This window comes from Mauremys reevesii, unplaced genomic scaffold (assembly GCF_016161935.1).
Source record: "Mauremys reevesii isolate NIE-2019 unplaced genomic scaffold, ASM1616193v1 Contig39, whole genome shotgun sequence".
Classification (NCBI taxonomy): Eukaryota; Metazoa; Chordata; order Testudines; family Geoemydidae; genus Mauremys; species Mauremys reevesii.
The window spans coordinates 384817-410945 of NW_024100850.1; the positions used below are offsets into that span (position 1 = coordinate 384817).

The following is a 26129-nucleotide window of genomic DNA, read 5'->3' on the forward strand; positions in this document are numbered from 1 at the left end:
GGGACGTCTCCCCCAGATCCCCTTAGATAGTGCCCTGTCCCTTAACCAGAACCCCCAGGCCTGCGGCGTCCTCATTCAGAGCCGGTGCTGTATTGCCTGTGGTTCGTGTGCTGTGACAATCACTCCATGTCCCCGCAGGAGCTGGTTAAGCTTCTTCACAAGGCTCTGGAGGCCGCACAGCAGGAGAAGAGAGCATCCAGCATGTACCTGACAGCTGCAGAAGACAGAGACCGGCTGGAGCTGGTGCGGCACAAAGTGAGGCAAATTGTGGAGCTCAGCAATCGGGTGGAAGCCCTGGAGAGCGACAGGAGGGAGCTGGAGCAGAGCCTGGCTCTGAGGGACAGCCGTGTGGAGGAGCTGCAGAAGCACGTGCAGCTCCTGATGGACAAAAACCATGCCAAGCAGCAAGTCATCCTGAAGCTCACGGAGCAGATTGCCCTGAATCTCTCTGAGCCGGTGCAAGAGGCTGATGCTGTTGCCGCGGATACCTTGTACAAGCAGCAGGAGGAGATTGAGCATTTGAAGGTCTGTGAGGCAGGCACAGCCAAATCAGCAGCTGGAGGGCTCGTTAGTATATGGTACAGCAGGCGCCTGGGACTGGTTTGTGCCGCTCCTTTGCTGTCCAAAGTGCAGGCACTTGGCAAGGGCTGGGCTGATATCAGTCCTGTGCTTTGAAGGGTTTGAGACGGGGAAGTGGTAGCCTAAAGCTTGTTTTGCCAGACTCAGCTGAGTCATCCTCCATTCAACCCTTAGCTCCTTCTCTGTTGCTGCCTTCACTCAGTCTGTCCAGATGTGTCCTCTGTGTAAACCACATTTCCCCTCAGACAGCCTGGCCCAACGTGCAGTTCCCAGCCTCCTCTGTGCAGTTCGAATGGACGCTTGTGTCTCTCAACAGAGAAGCGCTGCAGCCAACAGTGGGGTTTTGTTGTCTGCAGTGAGTTGTTGGTGCCTGGGGATGCCTCAGGCCTGGATCTTAAAAATGAACCAAACCTAGATCTCTCTGCCTGTCTCCTTGCAGCATCTCCCAAGCATTATGCACTATTACAGGGCAGAGGTAAGGTGGTTTGGGTGCCCTACCTGTATATTTCAGACCTGAACGTGTCTGAATTTCTTTTAAGTTGAGCCTTACGTCTAAGTTTCCTGGGTCTCTGATGTTGTTTGGGAGAATTATGCCCTCCCTGTAATGTATTTTACCTTAAATTATGGAGCCATCCTCTCATTCCTTAGTTTTTCTGTGGGGATTTAAAACAGAGAGGAGACTAGCAAAAGCCTGCCTGCTGTCTGCCAGCTGGCAGCCTGGTGTGAGCACCTGCTCTGCTTTCTGGCAGGATGACCTAGATGCCTACAGAACTCAGAACCAGTTCCTCAACTCAGAGATCCACCAGGTCACGAAGCTCTGGAGAAGCATTGCCGAGAAGGAGAAATTCCTGCTGATGAAGGTGAGCTGAGCTGTGGAGAGAGATGGCAGCTGTTCATTTAGTCATTGTGAAGTGAGCACCAATGCAGGAGTTTCCCTTCCTACCCAGCCCCGGTCCCAGATGCACAGTAAGCCAACAAGGGTCTTGTTCCCAGTAGACTCCCATCCACCCCTTCTCTCTGTATTTTGGTGACCTCGACATGGGATCTCTGATCATCTTCCCTCAAGAGTTTCCCAAATAACATACAGGCAAACCCTAATTTTTGTTCGGGTCTCAAGGGATGATGAAGCATTAGTAGAGTTGGGGTCTTGCAAAATCAAATTTCTGCTTCTCTACGAATTTCAGCTCCAGGCCAGACACAAGCTTAGAGCCACGTGAGGCTCCGGGGTTTACATAGGAACAGGCTCATCCCAGGCGCCATCCGGTTCAGTAGCCTGTTGCTGACAAGGGCCAGTGCCAGCAGGATGCAGCACTGAAGCTAAGATGCCTACAGGGAAAGTTCCCTTCAGCCCCCAGGAGTTAGAGGTCGGCTGACACTCAAGGCTTGGAGTTTGTCCCTTCTGAAGCCCTTGTTTGCATTTTAATCTCTGCTATCATAACTCCGGATACTCAGCCACAGAAACATTCAGTCCTTTTTTGTATGCTGCTCAGCTCTTGGGGCAGGTCTACACTAAGGGCGGGGGTCGAACTAGGGTACGCAAGTTCAGCTACATGAATAGTGTAACTGAACTCGAAGTACCTTAGTTCGAACTACTCACCCGTCCAGACGCCGCGGGATCGAAGTCCGCGGCTCCAAGGTCGACTCCGCCACCGCCGTTTGCAGTGGTGGAGTACCGGAGTCGACCGGAGCGCGCGGGGAGTTCGAACTATCACGTCCAGATTAGACGCGATAGTTCGAACTCCGAGAAGTCGAACTCACCACGTCGACCCGGCAGGTAAGTGTAGACTAGCACTTGGTCTCAACACCTCATGTGTCAGTGAGTTCCGCAGACTAATGTGCTGTATGAAAAAGTGTTTCCCTCTCTGTTTTGTCAGAATTTGGCACCATTTGATTTCACTGAGTTTCTCCATGTTATTGTATTGTGAGATGGAGCGGGCACTGCCCTTGGTCCTATCTTTGCTGTTCCATTCATGATTGTACTCTTGTCATGCTCCCTCCTATTCATCTCCTCTTTACAGTAAACAGTCCCAGTTAATCTGTTAATCTGTCTTCAGAGCCCTTCGTTCTCCTCCTCCACCGCTATGGTCCCCTCTAGTTCTGCAGTGACTCTGTCGAAGTGGGGTGCAGTCCTGCCCACACGAATCAGACAGCGGCAAGGCAGGGCTGCGTATAATGGCACTGTGTTAGTGCCGTGTTGTTCTCCATCCCATCCCTATGCACCCCATCACCTTGTTTGCCTTCCTAACTGCGGCAGCCGATGCGCAGATGTCTCCAGTGAGCTCCTAGCGTGGGCGAGTCCCTCAGCATCTCAGGGCCTCAGTTCTCCACCTGTATATCTGGGAGAACGACGCTTCCTTTCTCCCGCCCCTTCTTTGGCCTGGCCCTGAGCTCTCTGGGGCAGGCCTGTCTCTCACTATTGGTCTGGGCAGTGGCCAGTCTCAGACTCAGCTGAGTCACTAGTACTGTCCCTGGCCGGTAGAGGAGTAGCACTGCCTGGCTGGGAAGCTGCAGAGGAGCAGTTGGAATAGATGAGACAGAGTAAGGCTTTAGATGCCTCTTCAAAATGGTCAAGGTATGAACCCAGGTGTCCTGGCCAAATTTCACTCTGGGCAATTCTGACCAGCCCCCTTCCCCAATAAAATTCCCTATGCAGTGTCCTGCACACGCGCACACACTCCCGTGGATTCCCGCTTTACCCTCTAACACCCTCCTTGCTGCACAGCAGTGACCCACTGCCAGCACCCGGGCTGCTCTCCTTGCTCCTGCAGGGCTCTGGCTCTTTCCCGCTGCAGCGGCCTTGCGGTGGCTGCTCCTTCCACCCTCCATGGCGCTCCGTGGCATGCGGTTGACTCAGTAACTGCTTGCCCATGAACACGGGAGATGCAGGCAGCTGCTGGGGCAGACACCTGGCGCTGCGTGCCTCTGGGTGGGGGTTTCCAGGGGCAAGGGCAGGCCATGTGGGCTTTGCTCATGGCTGACACATCTGTCAGGGGCTGTCAGTCTTGTGCATCTGCAGCCCAGCCGCTCTGACGGCACCCCCAACCCTCTCTTCCAGTGTGCCCGCCTGCAAGCCCGCAGCTGCCAGGTGGAGAGCAAATACCTGACGATGCTGAGGAGGCTGCAGGAGGCCTCCCCTGACCTGGCCAGCGGTGAGGCCGAGCTGGTGAAGAGCCTGATCCAGGAGGCGCTGCAGTGGGATGCGAAGGAGGAAGCAGCAGAGGCTCTTCAGCTGAACCCTGTCAGGTAAGGGGCACGTGGGCGAGGAGGGCGCATCACTGCTTTGTGGCAGGGATGCGGCAAGTGCAGAAGGGCTCTCTGTCACGGGATGGGCCCTCGGCTCAGAACAGTCCTGGGGCAGCTCCATCTGCCAGGGTCCCAGCTGTCCCGTGCTGAGGCGGACAGGCTTGCTGTCCTGCACAGAGTGTGCGTAGCCCAACTCTAGTATCTCTGGCAGCAACCTGGGGGATGGATCTGCATGTCTCCCACAGCCCAGTTCAAGGCTGCTGACAGTCACGCCTGGGTTACAGATTCTGGAATGGGAAGGTGCATCCCTAAAACAAAGCACTCCCTGGCCCCTGCGATGGAGCCTGTTCTGTGCATTTAGCCAGATGAGGTGCCATCAGCAATAACGTTTTCAGTACCCACCTCACTGCTGAATTTGCTATTCCTTGCCCTCCCTGAGCTGGGGCGCTCTGCTTAGCCAGGCAGTGCAGTCTGCCTGGGGTGAGCACAGGACTCATCCCCGCTGTGGAGGGGAGGTGACTGAGCAGCCGTCACATGCAGGCAGTTTGGGGTTTCTGTGCACACATCTCCCATGAGCTGGAACTAAGTGTTTTCCACAGCGGACGGGATACTGGGGATAAGCAGAGGCTGGGAGGAAGTGTGAGGCTGGTCTGTCTTCTCTACAGGGTCCCCTGGGTGTGAGCAGCAGGTTAGCCTAACCTGGGTGTGAGCAGCTGCACTGCAAACCCACTCTCGAGTTACTGGGACCTCACTGGGGCCAGGTGTATCACTCAGACTCCTGGGTCTTGGTGCTGCAATGAGCCGAGCAGCTCTGAGAGTCTTTCAGTGAACTGTGGCAGAACTTGTCTGTCCTGAGAACACGGGGGAATTGTGGGAAGGCATTGGAAAGCCATCAGCACTTGAATGGGTTAGTCTGCAACCTCACTGCAAAGTGGGCAGGTTACCAGCCTGAGTGAAAGCGACTCCTGCGCTCTAGCCCACCCGGGTGTCAAGCACCATCCCAGCGGGGTGAGAGGGTTATGGGTGTGGAGGGGAGGGGTTAGGGCAATACTGGAGGTGGGGGTAGCTGCAGTGAAGACAAACCCTGGAGTCAGGCGAGGGAAATCTGTACCATGCCTCTGGCAAAGGTCTGTCTGGTTGTTCAGCTTGTCAGCGGCTGGGGTAGGACCACGTGTGCAGCACCCAGCAGGGCCCCATGGGACCAGGCTGGCTAAGGTTTGAACACAGCTGCAAAGGGGGCACTGGAAGGACACGTGGAAGGGTTGGTGCTCGGGGGACAGGAGGCCCAGCAGTCTGGTGGCTCCTTCCATCTCTAGCAGCTGGGGTTCCAGGAGGAGGGGCTGCTGGCTCTCGCACAGGCGCTGCTCAGGGAGACAGCCGCTGTGCCTAGAGCAGCAGGAGTGGGGCTGGGCACCGTAGCTGCCTCTGACTCAGTTTGCCCTGCGTACCAATAGCCCGCTGGGCAAACTGTCCAGCACCTAGCACCTGGGTTTCAGCCCCTGCTCTGCTCTGCCCTCTCCAGAGAGTATGACGACTACGGGTTTATGACCATTCCCAAATACGAGGCTGAGGACTGGAAGCTTCTGGCTAAAATCCAAGCCCTAGAGATCAAATCCAACAACCTGCTGAGCCACACGGCGGTAGAGAAGCCTCTTGGTGAGAGATGGGCCAGCATGGCTGAGCTGAGCCCCTCTGCGGAGCTGAAAGGCTTGATCCGCTGCGGCATCCCTGTGGAGCACCGCCAAAGGGTCTGGAAATGGATAGTGACCCAGCGCCTGTCCCACCACCACGCCGCCCACCACTACGAGAGCCTGCTGCGGCAGTGTGAGCGCACGGAGCACCCCGCCTCCCGGCAGATCGAGCTGGACCTGCCCCGCACCCTCACCAACAACAGGCATTTCACATCTCCCACCTCCCAGCTGGTCCCCAAGCTCCGAAGGGTGCTGCTGGCCTTCTCCTGGCAGAATCCCGCCATCGGCTACTGCCAGGGGCTAAACAGGTGAGACACTGAGGGAAGGCCGCTCACTGCTGGGCTGTCTCTGTACCAGGGGATAGGAGCTGCTCCTGAGTCCTGGGGGCTCCTGGAGGATCAGTCGCAGGACAGGGTGCTCAGATACCCCAGCGAGGGGCCAGAGGAGTACCGCAAGGAGAGGGAAGCAGGTGGACATTTCCTGTTAGAGTGATGGTGTCAGTTCTGCAGGGATTCCCCAGCTGGGGGAGCTGGGATGGCTGCTTTTGTAGTAATTTAGATGGAATGTGTGAGTTAAAGGTGTTCACATCACCCAGTCACTTTTCAACATTAAACAGTGTTAAACAAGGCCCAGGGCTTGGCATACAGAGACCTTGGCTTGCTTTAATGCCATGGCAAACACACCATTAAAGAGCCTTTTAACATTTTATTGGAGATACAGAAAAGAAGGAAAAACAGCTAAAGCCTTTGAAATGTAAAGTATTAACTAAGGATTCCATTTGTACAACATCCCTTCTTCCCTTTGCCGTTGGCTGGAGAGCATTTTAGAAGGAAAATCTCCCTTGTTTGACAGGCCTTAGATCAGGGTGGGCAAACTTTCTGGAACCGAGGGCCACATCAGATATGGAAATTGTATGGCTGGCCATGAATGCTCATGAAATTGGGGTGTGGGGGAGGTGAGGGCTCTGGCTGGGGCTGTGGGCTCTGGGGTGGGGCTAGGGTGGGGGTTTGGGGTGCAGGAGGGTACTCTCGGCTGGGACCAAGGGGATCAGAGGGCAGGATGGGGATCAGGGCTAGGGCAGGGGGTTGGGGTGTGGGAGGAGTACAAGCTCCAGGTGGCGCTTACCTCAAGCAGCTCCCAGAAGCAGCGGCATGTCCCCCCTCTGGCTCCTACGCAGAGGCTCGGCCAGGCAGCTCTGCACACTGCCCCGTCCGCGGGTGCTGCCCCTGCAGCTCCCGGGGTGGGGGCAGCATGTGGAGCCCCTTGGCTGCCCCTACATGTAGGAGCCAGAGGGGGGACATGCTACTGCTTTCAGGAGCCACGCAGAGCCACGGTACGCACGGAGCAGGGTAAGCCCACGGACCCTGCTCCCCGGCGGGAGCTCAAGGGCCGGATACGGCCTCTGGGCCGTAGTTTGCCCATCCCGCCTTAGATGGTACCAAAGGTGGTGGTAATTGTCGTCCCAGGTGGGGGTTGACATTCAGTTGCAGCCAGCAGGGGTGGCGATGTCATCTGGGTCCCTCTCTGGCCTGTTCTGGTCACACAACACCTCTCAGGATCAGGGTGATGAAGGCCGGAGGTGACAGGAAATGGCGGGCTTGGCAGCCATGATGGTGAAGCTCGCTCCAGTAGCCTCTGCCTATTCTATCCATCTGTTCTTTTTGTTTGTTCTTTCATTCTTTCCCCACAAAATCTCTCTTTAAGGACCCCAAGAGGGAGTGGTGGGTGGAATAGCCCATCCCCTCATTATTATGTCCACCACAAAGGCCTAATATCCGACATACCAGTTTTGGCTCATGAACTTCCAGTGCCACATTTCCTCTTTTTAACGAGCGTAATTTCACTGCAGTCCTTGAGTCATAGTGACTTGGGCTTTTTTTTCTCAGAGTAATTCAGTTATTCCCCCTTCAGTTGTCTCCCTTCTGTGCCTGTTCTCATCAACGTTTGTTGTTATAGGTTACTGGAACAACTTGTAACTTTTACATGCTTTTTACAGCTGCGCTCCCAAGTTGGGTGGATTTGTAAGCCCATTTGTCACAATGCTGTTCGTAGCAGAGTTGGCAAGGAGGCAAATGCCCTGTGGCCCGCACACACTGGCGATCAGTGTCCTGAATGAAGGCTTGTTTGTGTTTTGTGAGTCTGACACCACTTCCTCCACCAGCCCCATGCTTTCCCTGTCCCCTGTTCAGAGCTAAGAGAGGCAGGCCAGTTCCGGTGCCCAGCATTCACCATGCTCTTTGTTCATGGGCTGCAAACCCACCTACTAACCTCCAGCCAGGAACAAACTTCCAAAGCCAGGTGATCAGTCCTGTGACAACAAATGCTGTCACTCCTCCGCTGAAGGAAAGGTACACAGCCGTCTCCCAAACAGGCACTTTCCTCTGGGGCGGGGAGGGATCGCTCAGTGGTTTGAGCATTGGCCTGCTAAATCCAGGGCTGTGAGTTCAATCCTTGAGGGGGCCACTTAGGGATCTGGGGTAAAATCAGTACTTGGTCCTGCTAGTGAAGGCAGGGGGCTGGACTTGATGACCTTTCAGGGTCCCTTCCAGTTCTAGGAGATTGGTATATCTCCAGATATTATATTATCATTATAGCTCATCAGTGACTGTTGAGCATCTAAAGAACAATGGGATCAGATTCAGGGAATAGAAGAGAGGCAGAATAAAGTGACTTTTTCAAAAGAATTCTTGTATCCTCACTCAGTATTCTTAGCCCTCATGCAGCGATTTAGGATGCCTGGAGCATTGCTCTGATGTATATTAACGTGACGTGAAATGTACATCAGTCATTTGTATCACATTGGCCAAATCCTGGGAGCTGCTCAGCACCCGCAGTCGCTCCAGCAGCACTTGGGCGTGTGAGTGCAGCAGCCTCTGGAATTGGCTTGCTGGCAGTAACAAGCACTTGGCTTTTCCGGGAGCTGCCCAAGCGGGACGATGTGCGTGCTGCTGCCTGTCAGCCTCTGCTTCCTAAGCAATGGGAAAAGGCAAGGTCTGAATTGGTGTGTAATCATTGAGGTTTGGCGCACATAGCACACGACTGTCCTGGTGACACTCCCCTTAGTGGAGAAGACTTGACGTAGATATTGGGAAGCCTTCTTTACTCTTCAGAGCCTGCTCTCTGCACGGTGTCACCCAGCAGCTACATGGTCCCCTGTCCCTGCCCAGCTCTCTGCGGGGCATTGCCCAGCAGCCACGTGGGCCCCTCTGCCCCCCAGTGCCTTCTGCTCTGTGCGGAGTCACCTGGCAGCCACGTGGGCCCCTCTGCCCCCCAGTGCCTTCTGCTCTGTGCGGAGTCACCTGGCAGCCACGTGGGCTCCTCCGCCCCCCAGTGCCTTCTGCTCTGTGCGGAGTAACCTGGCAGCCACGTGGGCTCCTCCGCCCCCCAGTGCCTTCTGCTCTGTGCGGAGTCACCTGGCAGCCACGTGGGTCCCTCCGCCCCCCACTGCCTTCTGCTCTGTGCGGAGTCACCTGGCAGCCACGTGGGCCCCTCCGCCCCCCACTGTCTTCTGCTCTGTGCGGAGTCACCTGGCAGCCACGTGGGCCCCTCCGCCCCCCACTGCGTTCTGCTCTGTGTGGAGTCACCTGGCAGCCACGTGGGCGCCTCCGCCCCCCACTGCCTTCTGCTCTGTGCGGAGTCACCAGGCAGCCAAGTTGGCTCCTCCGCCTCCTCAGTGCCTTCTGCTCTGTGCGGAGTCACCTGGCAGCCACGTGGGCCCCTCCACCCACCACTGCCTCCTGCTCTGTGCGGAGTCACCTGGCAGCCACGTGGGCCCCTCCGCCCCCCAGTGCCTTCTGCTCTGTGTGGAGTCACCTGGCAGCCACGTGGGCCCCTCCGCCCCCCCCTGCCTTCTGCTCTGTGGGGAGTCACCTGGCAGCCACGTGGGCCCCTCCGCCCTCCCGGGCCCTCTGCTCTGTGCGGAGTCACCGGGCAGCCACGTGGGCCCCCGCCCCACTGCCTTCTGCTCTGTGCGGAGTCACCTGGCAGCCACGTGGGCCCCTCCGCCCCACTGCCTTCTGCTCTGTGCGGAGTCACCTGGCAGCCACGTGGCCCTTCCGCCCCACTGCCTTCTGCTCTGTGCGGAGTCACCTGGCAGCCACGTGGGCCCCTCCGCCCCCCAGTGCCTTCTGCTCTGTGTGGAGTCACCTGGCAGCCACGTGGGCCCCTCTGCCCCCCACTGCATTCTGCTCTGTGCGGAGTCACCTGGCAGCCACGTGGGCCCCTCCGCCCTCCAGTGTCTTCTGCTCTGTGCGGAGTCACCTGGCAGCCACGTGGGCCCCGCCGCCCCCCACTGCCTTCTGCTCTGTGCGGAGTCACCTGGCAGCCACGTGGGCCCCTCCGCCCCCCACTGCCTTCTGCTCTGTGCGGAGTCACCTGGCAGCGACGTGGGCCCCTCCGCCCCCCAGTGCCTTCTGCTCTGTGCGGAGTCACCTGGCAGCCACGTGGGCTCCTCCGCCCCAGTGCCTTCTGCTCTGTGCGAAGTCACCTGGCAGCCACGTGGGCCCCTCCGTCCCCTACTGCCTTCTGCTCTGTGCGGAGTCACCTGGCAGCCACGTGGGCCCCTCCGTCCCCCACTGCCTTCTGCTCTGTGCGGAGTCACCTGGCAGCCACGTGGGCCCCTCCGCCCCCCAGTGCCTTCTGCTATGTGCGGAGTCACCTGGCAGCCACGTGGGCCCCTCCGCCCCCCAGTGCCTTCTGCTCTGTGCGGAGTCACCTGGCAGCCACGTGGGCCCCTCCGCCCACCAGTGCCTTCTGCTCTGTGCGGAGTCACCTGGCAGCCACGTGGGCTCCTCCGCCCACCAGTGCCTTCTGCTCTGTGCAGAGTCACCTGGCAGCCACGTGGGCCCCTCCGCCCACCAGTGCCTTCTGCTCTGTGCGGAGTCACCTGGCAGCCACGTGGGCCCCTCCGCCCCCCAGTGCCTTCTGCTCTGTGCGGAGTCACCTGGCAGCCACGTGGGCCCCTCCGCCCCCCACTGCCTTCTGCTCTGTGTGGAGTCACCTGGCAGCCACGTGGGCCCCTCTGCCCCCCACTGCCTTCTGCTCTGTGTGGAGTCACCTGGCAGCCACGTGGGCCCCTCCGCCCCCCAGTGCCTTCTGCTCTGTGCGGAGTCACCTGGCAGCCACGTGGGCCCCTCCGCCCCCCACTGCCTTCTGCTCTGTGCGGAGTCACCAGGCAGCCACGTGGGCCCCTCCGCCCCCCACTGCCTTCTGCTCTGTGCGGAGTCACCGGGCAGCGACGTGGGCCCGCCTCCCCAGTGCCTTCTGCTCTGTGCGGAGTCACCTGGCAGCCACGTGGGCTCCTCCGCCCCCCAGTGCCTTCTGCTCTGTGCGAAGTCACCTGGCAGCCACGTGGGCCCCTCCGGCCCCTACTGCCTTCTGCTCTGTGCGGAGTCACCTGGCAGCCACGTGGGCCCTCCGTCCCCCACTGCCTTCTGCTCTGTGCGGAGTCACCTGGCAGCCACGTGGGCCCCTCCGCCCCCCAGTGCCTTCTGCTATGTGCGGAGTCACCTGGCAGCCACGTGGGCCCCTCCGCCCCCCAGTGCCTTCTGCTCTGTGCGGAGTCACCTGGCAGCCACGTGGGCCCCTCCGCCCACCAGTGCCTTCTGCTCTGTGCGGAGTCACCTGGCAGCCACGTGGGCTCCTCCGCCCACCAGTGCCTTCTGCTCTGTGCAGAGTCACCTGGCAGCCACGTGGGCCCCTCCGCCCACCAGTGCCTTCTGCTCTGTGCGGAGTCACCTGGCAGCCACGTGGGCCCCTCCGCCCACCAGTGCCTTCTGCTCTGTGCGGAGTCACCTGGCAGCCACGTGGGCCCCTCCGCCCCCCACTGCCTTCTGCTCTGTGTGGAGTCACCTGGCAGCCACGTGGGCCCCTCTGCCCCCCACTGCCTTCTGCTCTGTGTGGAGTCACCTGGCAGCCACGTGGGCCCCTCCGCCCCCCAGTGCCTTCTGCTCTGTGCGGAGTCACCTGGCAGCCACGTGGGCCCCTCCGCCCCCCAGTGCCTTCTGCTCTGTGCGGAGTCACCTGGCAGCCACGTGGGCCCCTCCGCCCCCCAGTGCCTTCTGCTCTGTGCGGAGTCACCTGGTAGCCACGTGGGCCCCTCCGCCCCCCACTGCCTTCTGCTCTGTGCGGAGTCACCTGGCAGCCACGTGGGCCCCTCCGCCCCCCACTGCCTTCTGCTCTGTGCGGACTCACCTGGCAGCCACGTGGGCTCCTCCGCCCCCCCAGTGCCTTCTGCTCTGTGTGGAGTCACCTGGAAGCCACGTGGGCCCCTCTGCCCCCCACTGCCTTCTGCTCTGTGTGGAGTCACCTGGCAGCCACGTGGGCCCCTCCGCCCCCCAGTGCCTTCTGCTCTGTGCGGAGTCACCTGGCAGCCACGTGGGCCCCTCCGCCCCCCACTGCCTTCTGCTCTGTGTGGAGTCACCTGGCAGCCACGTGGGCTCCTCCGCCCCCCACTGCCTTCTGCTCTGTGCGGAGTCACCTGGCAGCCACGTGGGCCCCTCCGCCCCCCAGTGCCTTCTGCTCTGTGCGGAGTCACCTGGCAGCCACGTGGGCCCCTCCGCCCACCACTGCCTTCTGCTCTGTGCGGAGTCACCTGGCAGCCACGTGGGCCCCTCCGCCCCCCACTGCCTTCTGCTCTGCGCGGAGTCACCTGGCAGCCACGTCGGCCCCTCCGCCCACCAGTGCCTTCTGCTCTGTGCGGAGTCACCTGGCAGCCACGTGGGCCCCTCCGCCCCCCACTGCCTTCTGCTCTGTGTGGAGTCACCTGGCAGCCACGTGGGCCCCTCCGCCCCCCAGTGCCTTCTGCTCTGTGTGGAGTCACCTGGCAGCCACGTGGGCCCCTCCGCCCCCCAGTGCCTTCTGCTCTGTGCGGAGTCACCTGGCAGCCACGTGGGCCCCTCCGCCCCCCACTGCCTTCTGCTCTGTGCGGAGTCACCTGGCAGCCACGTGGGCCCCTCCGCCCACCAGTGCCTTCTGCTCTGTGCGGAGTCACCTGGCAGCCACGTGGGCCCCTCCGCCCACCAGTGCCTTCTGCTCTGTGCGGAGTCACCTGGCAGCCACGTGGGCTCCTCCGCCTCCCCAGTGCCTTCTGCTCTGTGCGGAGTCACCTGGCAGCCACGTGGGCCCCTCCGCCCCCCACTGCCTTCTGCTCTGTGTGGAGTCACCTGGCAGCCACGTGGGCCCCTCTGCCCCCCACTGCCTTCTGCTCTGTGTGGAGTCACCTGGCAGCCACGTGGGCCCCTCCGCCCCCCAGTGCCTTCTGCTCTGTGCGGAGTCACCTGGCAGCCACGTGGGCCCCTCCGCCCCCCAGTGCCTTCTGCTCTGTGCAGAGTCACCTGGCAGCCACGTGGGCCCCTCCGCCCCCCAGTGCCTTCTGCTCTGTGCGGAGTCACCTGGCAGCCACGTGGGCCCCTCCGCCCACCACTGCCTTCTGCTCTGTGCGGAGTCACCTGGCAGCCACGTGGGCTCCTCCGCCCCCCCAGTGCCTTCTGCTCTGTGTGGAGTCACCTGGAAGCCACGTGGGCCCCTCTGCCCCCCACTGCCTTCTGCTCTGTGTGGAGTCACCTGGCAGCCACGTGGGCCCCTCCGCCCCCCAGTGCCTTCTGCTCTGTGCGGAGTCACCTGGCAGCCACGTGGGCCCCTCCGCCCCAGTGCCTTCTGCTCTGTGGAGTCACCTGGCAGCCACGTGGGCCCCTCCGCCCCCCACTGCCTTCTGCTCTGTGCGGAGTCACCTGGCAGCCACGTGGGCCCCTCCGCCCCCCAGTGCCTTCTGCTCTGTGCGGAGTCACCTGGCAGCCACGTGGGCCCCTCCGCCCCCCACTGCCTTCTGCTCTGTGCGGAGTCACCTGGCAGCCACGTGGGCCCCTCCGCCCCCCACTGCCTTCTGCTCTGTGCGGAGTCACCTGGCAGCCACGTGGGCCCCTCCGCCCACCAGTGCCTTCTGCTCTGTGCGGAGTCACCTGGCAGCCACGTGGGCCCCTCCGCCCCCCACTGCCTTCTGCTCTGTGTGGAGTCACCTGGCAGCCACGTGGGCCCCTCCGCCCCCCAGTGCCTTCTGCTCTGTGTGGAGTCACCTGGCAGCCACGTGGGCCCCTCCGCCCCCCAGTGCCTTCTGCTCTGTGCGGAGTCACCTGGCAGCCACGTGGGCCCCTCCGCCCCCCACTGCCTTCTGCTCTGTGCGGAGTCACCTGGCAGCCACGTGGGCCCCTCCGCCCACCAGTGCCTTCTGCTCTGTGCGGAGTCACCTGGCAGCCACGTGGGCCCCTCCGCCCACCAGTGCCTTCTGCTCTGTGCGGAGTCACCTGGCAGCCACGTGGGCCCCTCCGCGCCCCACTTCCTTATGTTCTGTGAGGAGTCACCTGGCAGCCACGTGGGCACCTCCGCCCCCCACTGCCTTCTGCTCTGTGTGGAGTCACCTGGCAGCCACGTGGGCCCCTCTGCCCCCCACTGCCTTCTGCTCTGTGTGGAGTCACCTGGCAGCCACGTGGGCCCCTCCGCCCCCCAGTGCCTTCTGCTCTGTGCGGAGTCACCTGGCAGCCACGTGGGCCCCTCCGCCCCCCAGTGCCTTCTGCTCTGTGCAGAGTCACCTGGCAGCCACGTGGGCCCCTCCGCCCCCCAGTGCCTTCTGCTCTGTGCGGAGTCACCTGGCAGCCACGTGGGCCCCTCCGCCCCCCACTGCCTTCTGCTCTGTGCGGAGTCACCTGGCAGCCACGTGGGCTCCTCCGCCCCCCCAGTGCCTTCTGCTCTGTGTGGAGTCACCTGGCAGCCACGTGGGCCCCTCTGCCCCCCACTGCCTTCTGCTCTGTGTGGAGTCACCTGGCAGCCACGTGGGCCCCTCCGCCCTCCAGTGCCTTCTGCTCTGTGCGGAGTCACCTGGCAGCCACGTGGGCTCCTCCGCCCCCCCAGTGCCTTCTGCTCTGTGTGGAGTCACCTGGAAGCCACGTGGGCCCCTCTGCCCCCCACTGCCTTCTGCTCTGTGTGGAGTCACCTGGCAGCCACGTGGGCCCCTCCGCCCTCCAGTGCCTTCTGCTCTGTGCGGAGTCACCTGGCAGCCACGTGGGCCCCTCCGCCCCGCACTGCCTTCTGCTCTGTGCGGAGTCACCTGGCAGCCACGTGGGCCCCTCCGCCCCCCAGTGCCTTCTGCTCTGTGCGGAGTCACCTGGCAGCCACGTGGGCCCCTCCGCCCCCCAGTGCCTTCTGCTCTGTGCGGAGTCACCTGGCAGCCACGTGGGCCCCTCCGCCCCCCAGTGCCTTCTGCTCTGTGCGGAGTCACCTGGCAGCCACGTGGGCCCCTCCGCCCCCCACTGCCTTCTGCTCTGTGCGGAGTCACCTGGCAGCCACGTGGGCCCCTCCGCCCCCCAGTGCCTTCTGCTCTGTGCGGAGTCACCTGGCAGCCACGTGGGCTCCTCCGCCCCCCCAGTGCCTTCTGCTCTGTGTGGAGTCACCTGGCAGCCACGTGGGCCCCTCAGCCCACCACTGCCTTCTGCTCTGTGTGGAGTCACCTGGCAGCCACGTGGGCCCCTCCGCCCCCCAGTGCCTTCTGCTCTGTGCGGAGTCACCTGGCAGCCACGTGGGCCCCTCCGCCCCCCACTGCCTTCTGCTCTGTGTGGAGTCACCTGGCAGCCACGTGGGCTCCTCCGCCCCCCACTGCCTTCTGCTCTGTGCGGAGTCACCTGGCAGCCACGTGGGCCCTCCGCCCCCCAGTGCCTTCTGCTCTGTGCGGAGTCACCTGGCAGCCACGTGGGCCCCTCCGCCCCCCACTGCCTTCTGCTCTGTGCGGAGTCACCTGGCAGCCACGTGGGCCCCTCCGCCCCCCACTGCCTTCTGCTCTGCGCGAGTCACCTGGCAGCCACGTGGGCCCCTCCGCCCACCAGTGCCTTCTGCTCTGTGCGGAGTCACCTGGCAGCCACGTGGGCCCCTCCGCCCCCCACTGCCTTCTGCTCTGTGTGGAGTCACCTGGCAGCCACGTGGGCCCCTCCGCCCCCCAGTGCCTTCTGCTCTGTGGGGAGTCACCTGGCAGCCACGTGGGCCCTCCGCCCCACTGCCTTCTGCTCTGTGCGGAGTCACCTGGCAGCCACGTGGGCCCCTCCGCCCCCCACTGCCTTCTGCTCTGTGCGGAGTCACCTGGCAGCCACGTGGGCCCCTCCGCCCCCCACTGCCTTCTGCTCTGTGCGGAGTCACCTGGCAGCCACGTGGGCCCCTCCGCCCACCAGTGCCTTCTGCTCTGTGCGGAGTCACCTGGCAGCCACGTGGGCCCCTCCGCCCCCCACTGCCTTCTGCTCTGTGCGGAGTCACCTGGCAGCCACGTGGGCCCCTCCGCCCACCAGTGCCTTCTGCTCTGTGCGGAGTCACCTGGCAGCCACGTGGGCCCCTCCGCCCCCCAGTGCCTTCTGCTCTGTGCGGAGTCACCTGGCAGCCACGTGGGCTCCTCCGCCTCCCCAGTGCCTTCTGCTCTGTGCGGAGTCACCTGGCAGCCACGTGGGCCCCTCCGCCCCCCACTGCCTTCTGCTCTGTGTGGAGTCACCTGGCAGCCACGTGGGCCCCTCTGCCCCCCACTGCCTTCTGCTCTGTGTGGAGTCACCTGGCAGCCACGTGGGCCCCTCCGCCCCCCAGTGCCTTCTGCTCTGTGCGGAGTCACCTGGCAGCCACGTGGGCCCCTCCGCCCCCCAGTGCCTTCTGCTCTGTGCAGAGTCACCTGGCAGCCACGTGGGCCCCTCCGCCCCCCAGTGCCTTCTGCTCTGTGCAGAGTCACCTGGCAGCCACGTGGGCCCCTCCTCCCACCACTGCCTTCTGCTCTGTGCGGAGTCACCTGGCAGCCACGTGGGCTCCTCCGCCTCCAGTGCCTTCTGCTCTGTGCAGAGTCACCTGGCAGCCACGTGGGCCCCTCCGCCCCCCCAGTGCCTTCTGCTCTGTGTGGAGTCACCTGGAAGCCACGTGGGCCCCTCTGCCCCCCACTGCCTTCTGCTCTGTGTGGAGTCACCTGGCAGCCACGTGGGCCCCTCCGCCCTCCAGTGCGTTCTGCTCTGTGCGGAGTCGCCTGGCAGCCAGGTGGGCACCTCCGCCCCAGTGCCTTCTGCTCTGTGTGGAGTCACCTGGCAGCCACGTGGGCCCCTCTGCCCCCCACTGCCTTCTGCTCTGTGTGGAGTCACCTGGCAGCCACGTGGGCCCCTCCGCCCTCCAGTGCCTTCTGCTCTGTGCGGAGTCACCTGGCAGCCACGTGGGCCCCTCCCCCACTGCCTTCTGCTCTGTGCGGAGTCACCTGGCAGCCACGTGGGCCCCTCCGCCCCCCAGTGCCTTCTGCTCTGTGCGGAGTCACCTGGCAGCCACGTGGGCCCCTCCGCCCCCCAGTGCCTTCTGCTCTGTGCGGAGTCACCTGGCAGCCACGTGGGCCCCTCCGCCCCCCAGTGCCTTCTGCTCTGTGCGGAGTCACCTGGCAGCCACGTGGGCCCCTCCGCCCACCACTGCCTTCTGCTCTGTGCGGAGTCACCTGGCAGCCACGTGGGCCCCTCCGCCCCACTGCCTTCTGCTCTGTGCGGAGTCACCTGGCAGCCACGTGGGCCCCTCCGCCCACCAGTGCCTTCTGCTCTGTGCGGAGTCACCTGGCAGCCACGTGGGCCCCTCCGCCCCCCACTGCCTTCTGCTCTGTGTGGAGTCACCTGGCAGCCACGTGGGCCCCTCCGCCCCCCAGTGCCTTCTGCTCTGTGTGGAGTCACCTGGCAGCCACGTGGGCCCCTCCGCCCCCCAGTGCCTTCTGCTCTGTGCGGAGTCACCTGGCAGCCACGTGGGCCCTCCGTCCCCCACTGCCTTCTGCTCTGTGCGGAGTCACCTGGCAGCCACGTGGGCCCCTCCGCCCACCACTGCCTTCTGCTCTGTGCGGAGTCACCTGGCAGCCACGTGGGCCCCTCCGCCCACCAGTGCCTTCTGCTCTGTGCGGAGTCACCTGGCAGCCACGTGGGCCCCTCCGCCCCCCACTGCCTTCTGCTCTGTGCGGAGTCACCTGGCAGCCACGTGGGCCCTCCGCCCACCAGTGCCTTCTGCTCTGTGCGGAGTCACCTGGCAGCCACGTGGGCCCCTCCGCCCCCCAGTGCCTTCTGCTCTGTGCGGAGTCACCTGGCAGCCACGTGGGCGCCTCCGCCTCCCCAGTGCCTTCTGCTCTGTGCGGAGTCACCTGGCAGCCACGTGGGCCCCTCCGCCCCCCACTGCCTTCTGCTCTGTGTGGAGTCACCTGGCAGCCACGTGGGCCCCTCAGACCCCCACTGCCTTCTGCTCTGTGATGAGTCACCTGGCAGCCACGTGGGCCCCTCCGCCCCAGTGCCTTCTGCTCTGTGCGGAGTCACCTGGCAGCCACGTGGGCCCTCCGCCCCACTGCCTTCTGCTCTGTGCGGAGTCACCTGGCAGCCACGTGGGCCCTCCGCCCCACTGCCTCCTGCTCTGTGCGGAGTCACCTGGCAGCCACGTGGGCCCCTCCGCCCCCCAGTGCCTTCTGCTCTGTGCGGAGTCACCTGGCAGCCACGTGGGCCCCTCCGTCCCCCACTGCCTTCTGCTCTGTGCGGAGTCACCTGGCAGCCACGTGGGCCCCTCCGCCCCCCAGTGCCTTCTGCTCTGTGCGGAGTCACCTGGCAGCCACGTGGGCCCCTCCGCCCCCCAGTGCCTTCTGCTCTGTGCGGAGTCACCTGGCAGCCACGTGGGCCCCTCCGCCCACCAGTGCCTTCTGCTCTGTGCGGAGTCACCTGGCAGCCACGTGGGCCCCTCCGCCCCCCACTGCCTTCTGCTCTGTGTGGAGTCACCTGGCAGCCACGTGGGCCCCTCTGCCCCCCACTGCCTTCTGCTCTGTGTGGAGTCACCAGGCAGCCACGTGGGCCCTCCGCCCCAGTGCCTTCTGCTCTGTGCGGAGTCACCTGGCAGCCACGTGGGCCCCTCCGCCCACCAGTGCCTTCTGCTCTGTGCGGAGTCACCTGGCAGCCACGTGGGCCCCTCCGCCCCCCAGTGCCTTCTGCTCTGTGCGGAGTCACCTGGCAGCCACGTGGGCCCCTCCGCCCACCACTGCCTTCTGCTCTGTGCGGAGTCACCTGGCAGCCACGTGGGCTCCTCCGTCCTCCAGTGCCTTCTGCTCTGTGCGGAGTCACCTGGCAGCCACGTGGGCCCCTCCGCCCCCCAGTGCCTTCTGCTCTGTGTGGAGTCACCTGGAAGCCACGTGGGCCCCTCTGCCCCCCACTGCCTTCTGCTCTGTGTGGAGTCACCTGGCAGCCACGTGGGCCCCTCCGCCCTCCAGTGCCTTCTGCTCTGTGCGGAGTCACCTGGCAGCCACGTGGGCTCCTCCGCCCCCCCAGTGCCTTCTGCTCTGTGTGGAGTCACCTGGAAGCCACGTGGGCCCCTCTGCCCCCCACTGCCTTCTGCTCTGTGTGGAGTCACCTGGCAGCCACGTGGGCCCCTCCGCCCTCCAGTGCCTTCTGCTCTGTGCGGAGTCACCTGGCAGCCACGTGGGCCCCTCCGCCCCGCACTGCCTTCTGCTCTGTGCGGAGTCACCTGGCAGCCACGTGGGCCCCTCCGCCCTCCAGTGCCTTCTGCTCTGTGCGGAGTCACCTGGCAGCCACGTGGGCTCCTCCGCCCCCCACTGCCTTCTGCTCTGTGCGGAGTCACCTGGCAGCCACGTGGGCCCCTCCGCCCCCCAGTGCCTTCTGCTCTGTGCGGAGTCACCTGGCAGCCACGTGGGCCCCTCCGCCCCCCACTGCCTTCTGCTCTGGGCGGAGTCACCTGGCAGCCACGTGGGCCCCTCCGCCCCCCACTGCCTTCTGCTCTGCGCGGAGTCACCTGGCAGCCTCGTCGGCCCCTCCTCCCTCCAGTGCCTTCTGCTCTGTGCGGAGTCACCTGGCAGCCACGTGGGCCCTCCGCCCCACTGCCTTCTGCTCTGTGTGGAGTCACCTGGCAGCCACGTGGGCCCCTCCGCCCCCCAGTGCCTTCTGCTCTGTGCGGAGTCACCTGGCAGCCACGTGGGCCCTCCGCCCCACTGCCTTCTGCTCTGTGTGGAGTCACCTGGCAGCCACGTGGGCTCCTCCGCCCCACTGCCTTCTGCTCTGTGCGGAGTCACCTGGCAGCCACGTGGGCCCCTCCGCCCCCCAGTGCATTCTGCTCTGTGCGGAGTCACCTGGCAGCCACGTGGGCCCCCCCGCCCCCCACTGCCTTCTGGTCTGTGCGGCGTCACCAGGCAGCCACGTGGGCCCCTCCGCCCCCCACTGCCTTCTGCTCTGCGCGGAGTCACCTGGCAGCCACGTCGGCCCTCCGCCCACCAGTGCCTTCTGCTCTGTGCGGAGTCACCTGGCAGCCACGTGGGCCCCTCCGCCCCACTGCCTTCTGCTCTCTGTGGAGTCACCTGGCAGCCACGTGGGCCCCTCCGCCCCCCAGTGCCTTCGGCTCTGTGTGGAGTCACCTGGCAGCCACGTGGGCCCTCCGCCCCAGTGCCTTCTGCTCTGTGCGGAGTCACCTGGCAGCCACGTGGGCCCTCCGCCCCACTGCCTTCTGCTCTGTGCGGAGTCACCTGGCAGCCACGTGGGCCCCTCCGCCCCCCACTGCCTTCTGCTCTGTGCGGAGTCACCTGGCAGCCACGTGGGCCCCTCCGCCCACCAGTGCCTTCTGCTCTGTGCGGAGTCACCTGGCAGCCACGTGGGCCCCTCCGCCCCCCACTGCCTTCTGCTCTGTGCGGAGTCACCTGGCAGCCACGTGGGCCCCTCCGCCCCCCAGTGCCTTCTGCTCTGTGCGGAGTCACCTGGCAGCCACGTGGGCCCCTCCGCCCACCAGTGCCTTCTGCTCTGTGCGGAGTCACCTGGCAGCCACGTGGGCTCCTCCGCCCCCCAGTGCCTTCTGCTCTGTGCGGAGTCACCTGGCAGCCACGTGGGCCCCTCCGCCCCCCACTGCCTTCTGCTCTGTGTGGAGTCACCTGGCAGCCACGTGGGCCCCTCTGCCCCCCACTGCCTTCTGCTCTGTGCGGAGTCACCTGGCAGCCACGTGGGCCCCTCCGCCCCCCAGTGCCTTCTGCTCTGTGCGGAGTCACCTGGCAGCCACGTGGGCCCCTCCGCCCCCCAGTGCCTTCTGCTCTGTGCAGAGTCACCTGGCAGCCACGTGGGCCCCTCCGCCCCCCAGTGCCTTCTGCTCTGTGCAGAGTCACCTGGCAGCCACGTGGGCCCCTCCGCCCACCACTGCCTTCTGCTCTGTGCGGAGTCACCTGGCAGCCACGTGGGCTCCTCCGCCCTCCAGTGCCTTCTGCTCTGTGCGGAGTCACCTGGCAGCCACGTGGGCTCCTCCGCCCCCCCAGTGCCTTCTGCTCTGTGTGGAGTCACCTGGAAGCCACGTGGGCCCCTCTGCCCCCCACTGCCTTCTGCTCTGTGTGGAGTCACCTGGCAGCCACGTGGGCCCCTCCGCCCTCCAGTGCCTTCTGCTCTGTGCGGAGTCACCTGGCAGCCACGTGGGCTCCTCCGCCCCCCCAGTGCCTTCTGCTCTGTGTGGAGTCACCTGGAAGCCACGTGGGCCCATCTGCCCCCCCCTGCCTTCTGCTCGGTGTGGAGTCACCGGGCAGCCACGTGGCCCCTCCGCCCTCCAGTGCCTTCTGCTCTGTGCTGAGTCACCTGGCAGCCACGTGGGCCCCTCCGCCCCGCACTGCCTTCTGCTCTGTGCGGAGTCACCTGGAAGCCACGTGGGCCCCTCCGCCCTCCAGTGCCTTCTGCTCTGTGCGGAGTCACCTGGCAGCCACGTGGGCTCCTCCGCCCCCCACTGCCTTCTGCTCTGTGCGGAGTCACCTGGCAGCCACGTGGGCCCTCCGCCCCAGTGCCTTCTGCTCTGTGCGGAGTCACCTGGCAGCCACGTGGGCCCCTCCGCCCCCCACTGCCTTCTGCTCTGTGCGGAGTCACCTGGCAGCCACGTGGGCCCCTCCGCCCCCCACTGCCTTCTGCTCTGCGCGAGTCACCTGGCAGCCACGCCCCTCCACCCACCAGTGCCTTCTGCTCTGTGCGGAGTCACCTGGCAGCCACGTGGGCCCCTCCGCCCCACTGCCTTCTGCTCTGTGTGGAGTCACCTGGCAGCCACGTGGGCCCCTCCGCCCCCCAGTGCCTTCTGCTCTGTGTGGAGTCACCTGGCAGCCACGTGGGCCCCTCCGCCCCCCAGTGCCTTCTGCTCTGTGCGGAGTCACCTGGCAGCCACGTGGGCCCCTCCGCCCCCCACTGCCTTCTGCTCTGTGCGGAGTCACCTGGCAGCCACGTGGGCCCCTCCGCCCCCCACTGCCTTCTGCTCTGTGCGGAGTCACCTGGCAGCCACGTGGGCCCCTCCGCCCCCCAGTGCCTTCTGCTCTGTGCGGAGTCACCTGGCAGCCACGTGGGCCCCTCCGCCCCCCACTGCCTTCTGCTCTGTGCGGAGTCACCTGGCAGCCACGTGGGCCCTCCGCCCACCAGTGCCTTCTGCTCTGTGCGGAGTCACCTGGCAGCCACGTGGGCCTCCGCCCCAGTGCCTTCTGCTCTGTGCGGAGTCACCTGGCAGCCACGTGGGCTCCTCCGCCTCCCAGTGCCTTCTGCTCTGTGCGGAGTCACCTGGCAGCCACGTGGGCCCTCCGCCCCCCACTGCCTTCTGCTCTGTGTGGAGTCACCTGGCAGCCACGTGGGCCCCTCTGCCCCCCACTGCCTTCTGCTCTGTGCGGAGTCACCTGGCAGCCACGTGGGCCCCTCCGCCCCCCAGTGCCTTCTGCTCTGTGCGGAGTCACCTGGCAGCCACGTGGGCCCCTCCGCCTCCCAGTGCCTTCTGCTCTGTGCAGAGTCACCTGGCAGCCACGTGGGCCCCTCCGCCCCCCAGTGCCTTCTGCTCTGTGCAGAGTCACCTGGCAGCCACGTGGGCCCCTCCACCCACCACTGCCTTCTGCTCTGTGCGGAGTCACCTGGCAGCCACGTGGGCTCCTCCGCCCTCCCGTGCCTTCTGCTCTGTGCGGAGTCACCTGGCCTCCACGTGGGCTCCTCCGCCCCCCCAGTGCCTTCTGCTCTGTGTGGAGTCACCTGGAAGCCACGTGGGCACCTCAGCCCCCCACTGCCTTCTGCTCTGTGTGGAGTCACCTGGCAGCCACGTGGGCCCCTCCGCCTCCAGTGCCTTCTGCTCTGTGCGGAGTCACCTGGCAGCCACGTGGCTCCTCCGCCCCAGTGCCTTCTGCTCTGTGTGGAGTCAGCGGGAAGCCCCGTGGGCCCCTCGGCCCCCCTCGGCCTTCTGCTCTGTGTGTAGTCACAGGGCAGCCCGGTGGGCCCCTCCGCCCTCCAGTGCCTTCTGCTCTGTGCGGAGTCACCTGGCAGCCACGTGGGCCCCTCCGCCCCACTGCCTTCTGCTCTGTGCGGAGTCACCTGGCAGCCACGTGGGCCCCTCCGCCTCCAGTGCCTTCTGCTCTGTGCGGAGTCACCTGGAAGCCACGTGGGCTCCCACGCCCCCCACTGCCTTCTGCTCTGTGCGGAGTCACCTGGCAGCCACGTGGGCCCCTCCGCCCCCCACTGCCTTCTGCTCTGTGCGGAGTCACCTGGCAGCCACGTGGGCCCTCCGCCCACCAGTGCCTTCTGCTCTGTGTGGAGTCACCTGGCAGCCACGTGGGCCCCTCCGCCCCAAGTGCCTTCTGCTCTGTGCGGAGTCACCTGGCAGCCACGTGGGCTCCTCCGCCCCACTGCCTTCTGCTCTGTGCGGAGTCACCTGGCAGCCACGTGGGCCCTCCGCCCCCAATGCCTTCTGCTATGTGCGGAGTCACCTGGCAGCCACGTGGGCCCCTCCGCCCCCCAGTGCCTTCTGCTCTGTGCGGAGTCACCTGGCAGCCACGTGGGCCCCTCCGCCCCCCAGTGCCTTCTGCTCTGTGTGGAGTCACCTTGCAGCCACGTGGGCCCCAACGCCCCCCCAGTGCCTTCTGCTCTGTGTGGAGTCACCTGGCAGCCACGTGGGCCCCTCCGCCCCCCCAGTGCCTTCTGCTCTGTGTGGAGTCACCTGGCAGCCACGTGGGTCCCTCTGCCCCCCACTGCCTTCTGCTCTGTGCGGAGTCACCTGGCAGCCACGTGGGCCCCTCCGCCCCCCACTGCCTTCTGCTCTGTGCAGAGTCACCTGGCAGCCACGTGGGCCCCTCCGCCCCCCACTGCCTTCTGCTCTGTGTGGAGTCACCTGGCAGCCACGTGGGCCCCTCCGCCCCCCACTGCCTTCTGCTCTGTGCGGAGTCACCTGGCAGCCACGTGGGCCCTCTTTCTCCCCAGCTGTTTGTGTGAGGTTGCCCAAAGGCTGCCTAGGACCATCCATCCCATCCGGCTCCGGGAGCAGGCTGGGATGTTGTGTGAATTATCTGGCACCTAGGACATGCCTGGGGCTCTGCAGACAAGTTCCCTGCCCCAGAGAGCTCATCCTGTCCAGCACAAGGCACCCTCTGCTCCTCTGAGCTGATCACAGCCGAGGGGCTCAGGACTATGGCGATGAATGGATGACCGGCGGGGCGGGGGGGGAAGGGAAGTAATCTGTGTCATGTGGATCTATCAGGGTAGAGCTGCTCCCATCTCAGAGTGCCGTGAGGCTGGCTCCCAGGTGGAGTGAATCAGCACACCTCCACTGGCTTCAGTAGAGCCCCACCAAGTACCCAAGCTGGGGCGCCGGCCCCGTGAGTCTAGCTTCATTGCTTAGCCCTGCCTACTCTCTAGTGCTCTGGCAGTGCTGCCGGACATGGCAATGAGCTCCAGCCAGCCTGGTTACTCCAGGAGATACAGGGAGATCTTTGAGGCCCTGGCAAAGCACACTCGTTGGCTGGCCTGTCACTGCTCACCAGCCTGTGCTGCCTGCACCAGAGCCACACAAAGATTTAATGTAAAACCTGAAGCTAGAAGACCAGTGAAGTGGGCTGTAGCTCACGAAAGCTCATGCTAAAATAAATCTGTTAGTCTCTAAGGTGCCACAAGTACTCCTGTTCTTTTTGCGGATACAGACTAACACGGCTGCTACTCTGAAAACAGTGCGAACCAGAATCTCTGATTTCCCACCAGTGCTATTGCAGGTCAGTGTCTGCTCAGTAGGTAATAGAGAGTGTCTGCTTTGTTTCATGGTGTCCTGTCCATTGCAGGTTGGCGGCCATTGCTCTCCTGGTCCTAGAAGAGGAGGAAAGCGCATTCTGGTGCCTGGTTCACATTGTGGAAAACCTGATGCCGGCGGATTACTACAGCAACACGTTAATAGCATCACAGGTGAGCATGAGAATCCGCCTACGTCACAGGGTACCAATGCTGCACAGAGATGTTAAAGGGACATGGTCGACTCCTGCAGCCCAGCCTGTGGACTCTCTGCAGCCCTCCTGCAGAAGCCAATTTTAGGATTACTTTGCAGGGCCCGGAGCAGGGCCCATGAGAATCAGGCCCATGCTGTCCTGCCAGTCCTCGGAAGTCAGGCAGGTTGGAGAGGAGACACTTTTATTAACTGCACCATCACTCAGCATTGTCTGAATCCATGGGGTTTCCTCACATCATAGGTAATTTCATTAACTTTTTCCACTACTTCAAAGTGTCCATTCTAAATGTCTTGCATTTTATTCTTTCTCACAGGATCCAGCACAAGCACCATATCTCCTATTTCAAATGCTCTTTCCTTGGCATGTCTATCATGCCACGCCTTTCAAACTTCCTGGCTTTCCTTTAGATTTTGCTGAAACAACTTCATCATACCTTGAAATTTTTCATTAAAATGAGACACATACTCCATCACTGGCTACTCTGTCTCCTCAACATTACCTTCCCAAGAGTCATGAATCAGATCTAGGGGTCCCCTAACCTGCCTTACATGGAGCAGTTCAAAGGGAGCAAACCTAGTAGATTCTTGGGGTACACTCCTGTACACGTACAACAGATATGGCAGCCGAACGTCTCCATCATTCTGCCACCTGTCCACATACATTTTCATCATACATTTCAAGGACTCACCAGACCATTGGTGGGTGGTAGGGAGCAGCTTTTAGGTGCTTTACTCTATACATTTCCCATAACTGCTTAAAAACAAAACATAAAATTAGACCCATGGTCTGACAATATTGCTCTGGGAAAACCCACTCTGCTAAAAATAGCAAACGACCTGTTGCCACTATCTTTGCCTCAATATTAGACAATGCTGCCACCTCAGGGTACCTGGTAGCAAAATCTACCAACCCAGAAATATACTTCTTCCCGTTCCTGGAAGGTTTAGGGAGTGGTCCTACAATATCCACAGATGCTCTGGCAAATGCCTTCCCAATAATGGGTTAAAGGCTGGAGGGGTGCCTCACTAGGTCCCTTTAACGCTTTGCACTTCTGGCACAAATCACAGCGCCTGGAATAATCTCTCACTGTTTCAAAAAGATAAGGCCAGTAAAATTTTGCTTCAGCCTGTCACATGTTTTGCCTACACCCAGATGTCCTGCAAACAGACCATCATGAGGCCTCGGTCACACAGAGTAAGCTGGAGTAACTTCACAGAAATCACCATCGTCCAATGCTTCTGCTAGGGTGGGGCAACCCCACAGAGCACCTTGCCCAGGGCTGGGCCTCAGTGGCACAGCCGAGCCTGAAACGCTCAAATCACACAGGAAGGGCCTGACCTTGCTGTGATACTGGTAGG

At 63.4% G+C, this 26129-nt stretch overlaps 1 protein-coding gene across 1 annotated transcript in view; it reads left to right on the forward strand.

The window, feature by feature from the left end:
• The window catches only part of LOC120393937 (TBC1 domain family member 2A-like), a 46452-nt gene that overhangs the window by 12915 nt on the left and 7408 nt on the right, over positions 1-26129 (forward strand). Inside the window, exons 7-11 of the mRNA XM_039518395.1 lie at positions 139-525; positions 1329-1439; positions 3635-3822; positions 5345-5821; positions 24610-24730. Of these exons, the coding sequence (XP_039374329.1) occupies positions 139-525; positions 1329-1439; positions 3635-3822; positions 5345-5821; positions 24610-24730 (1284 nt within the window). The remainder of the gene's footprint in view (positions 1-138; positions 526-1328; positions 1440-3634; positions 3823-5344; positions 5822-24609; positions 24731-26129) is intronic.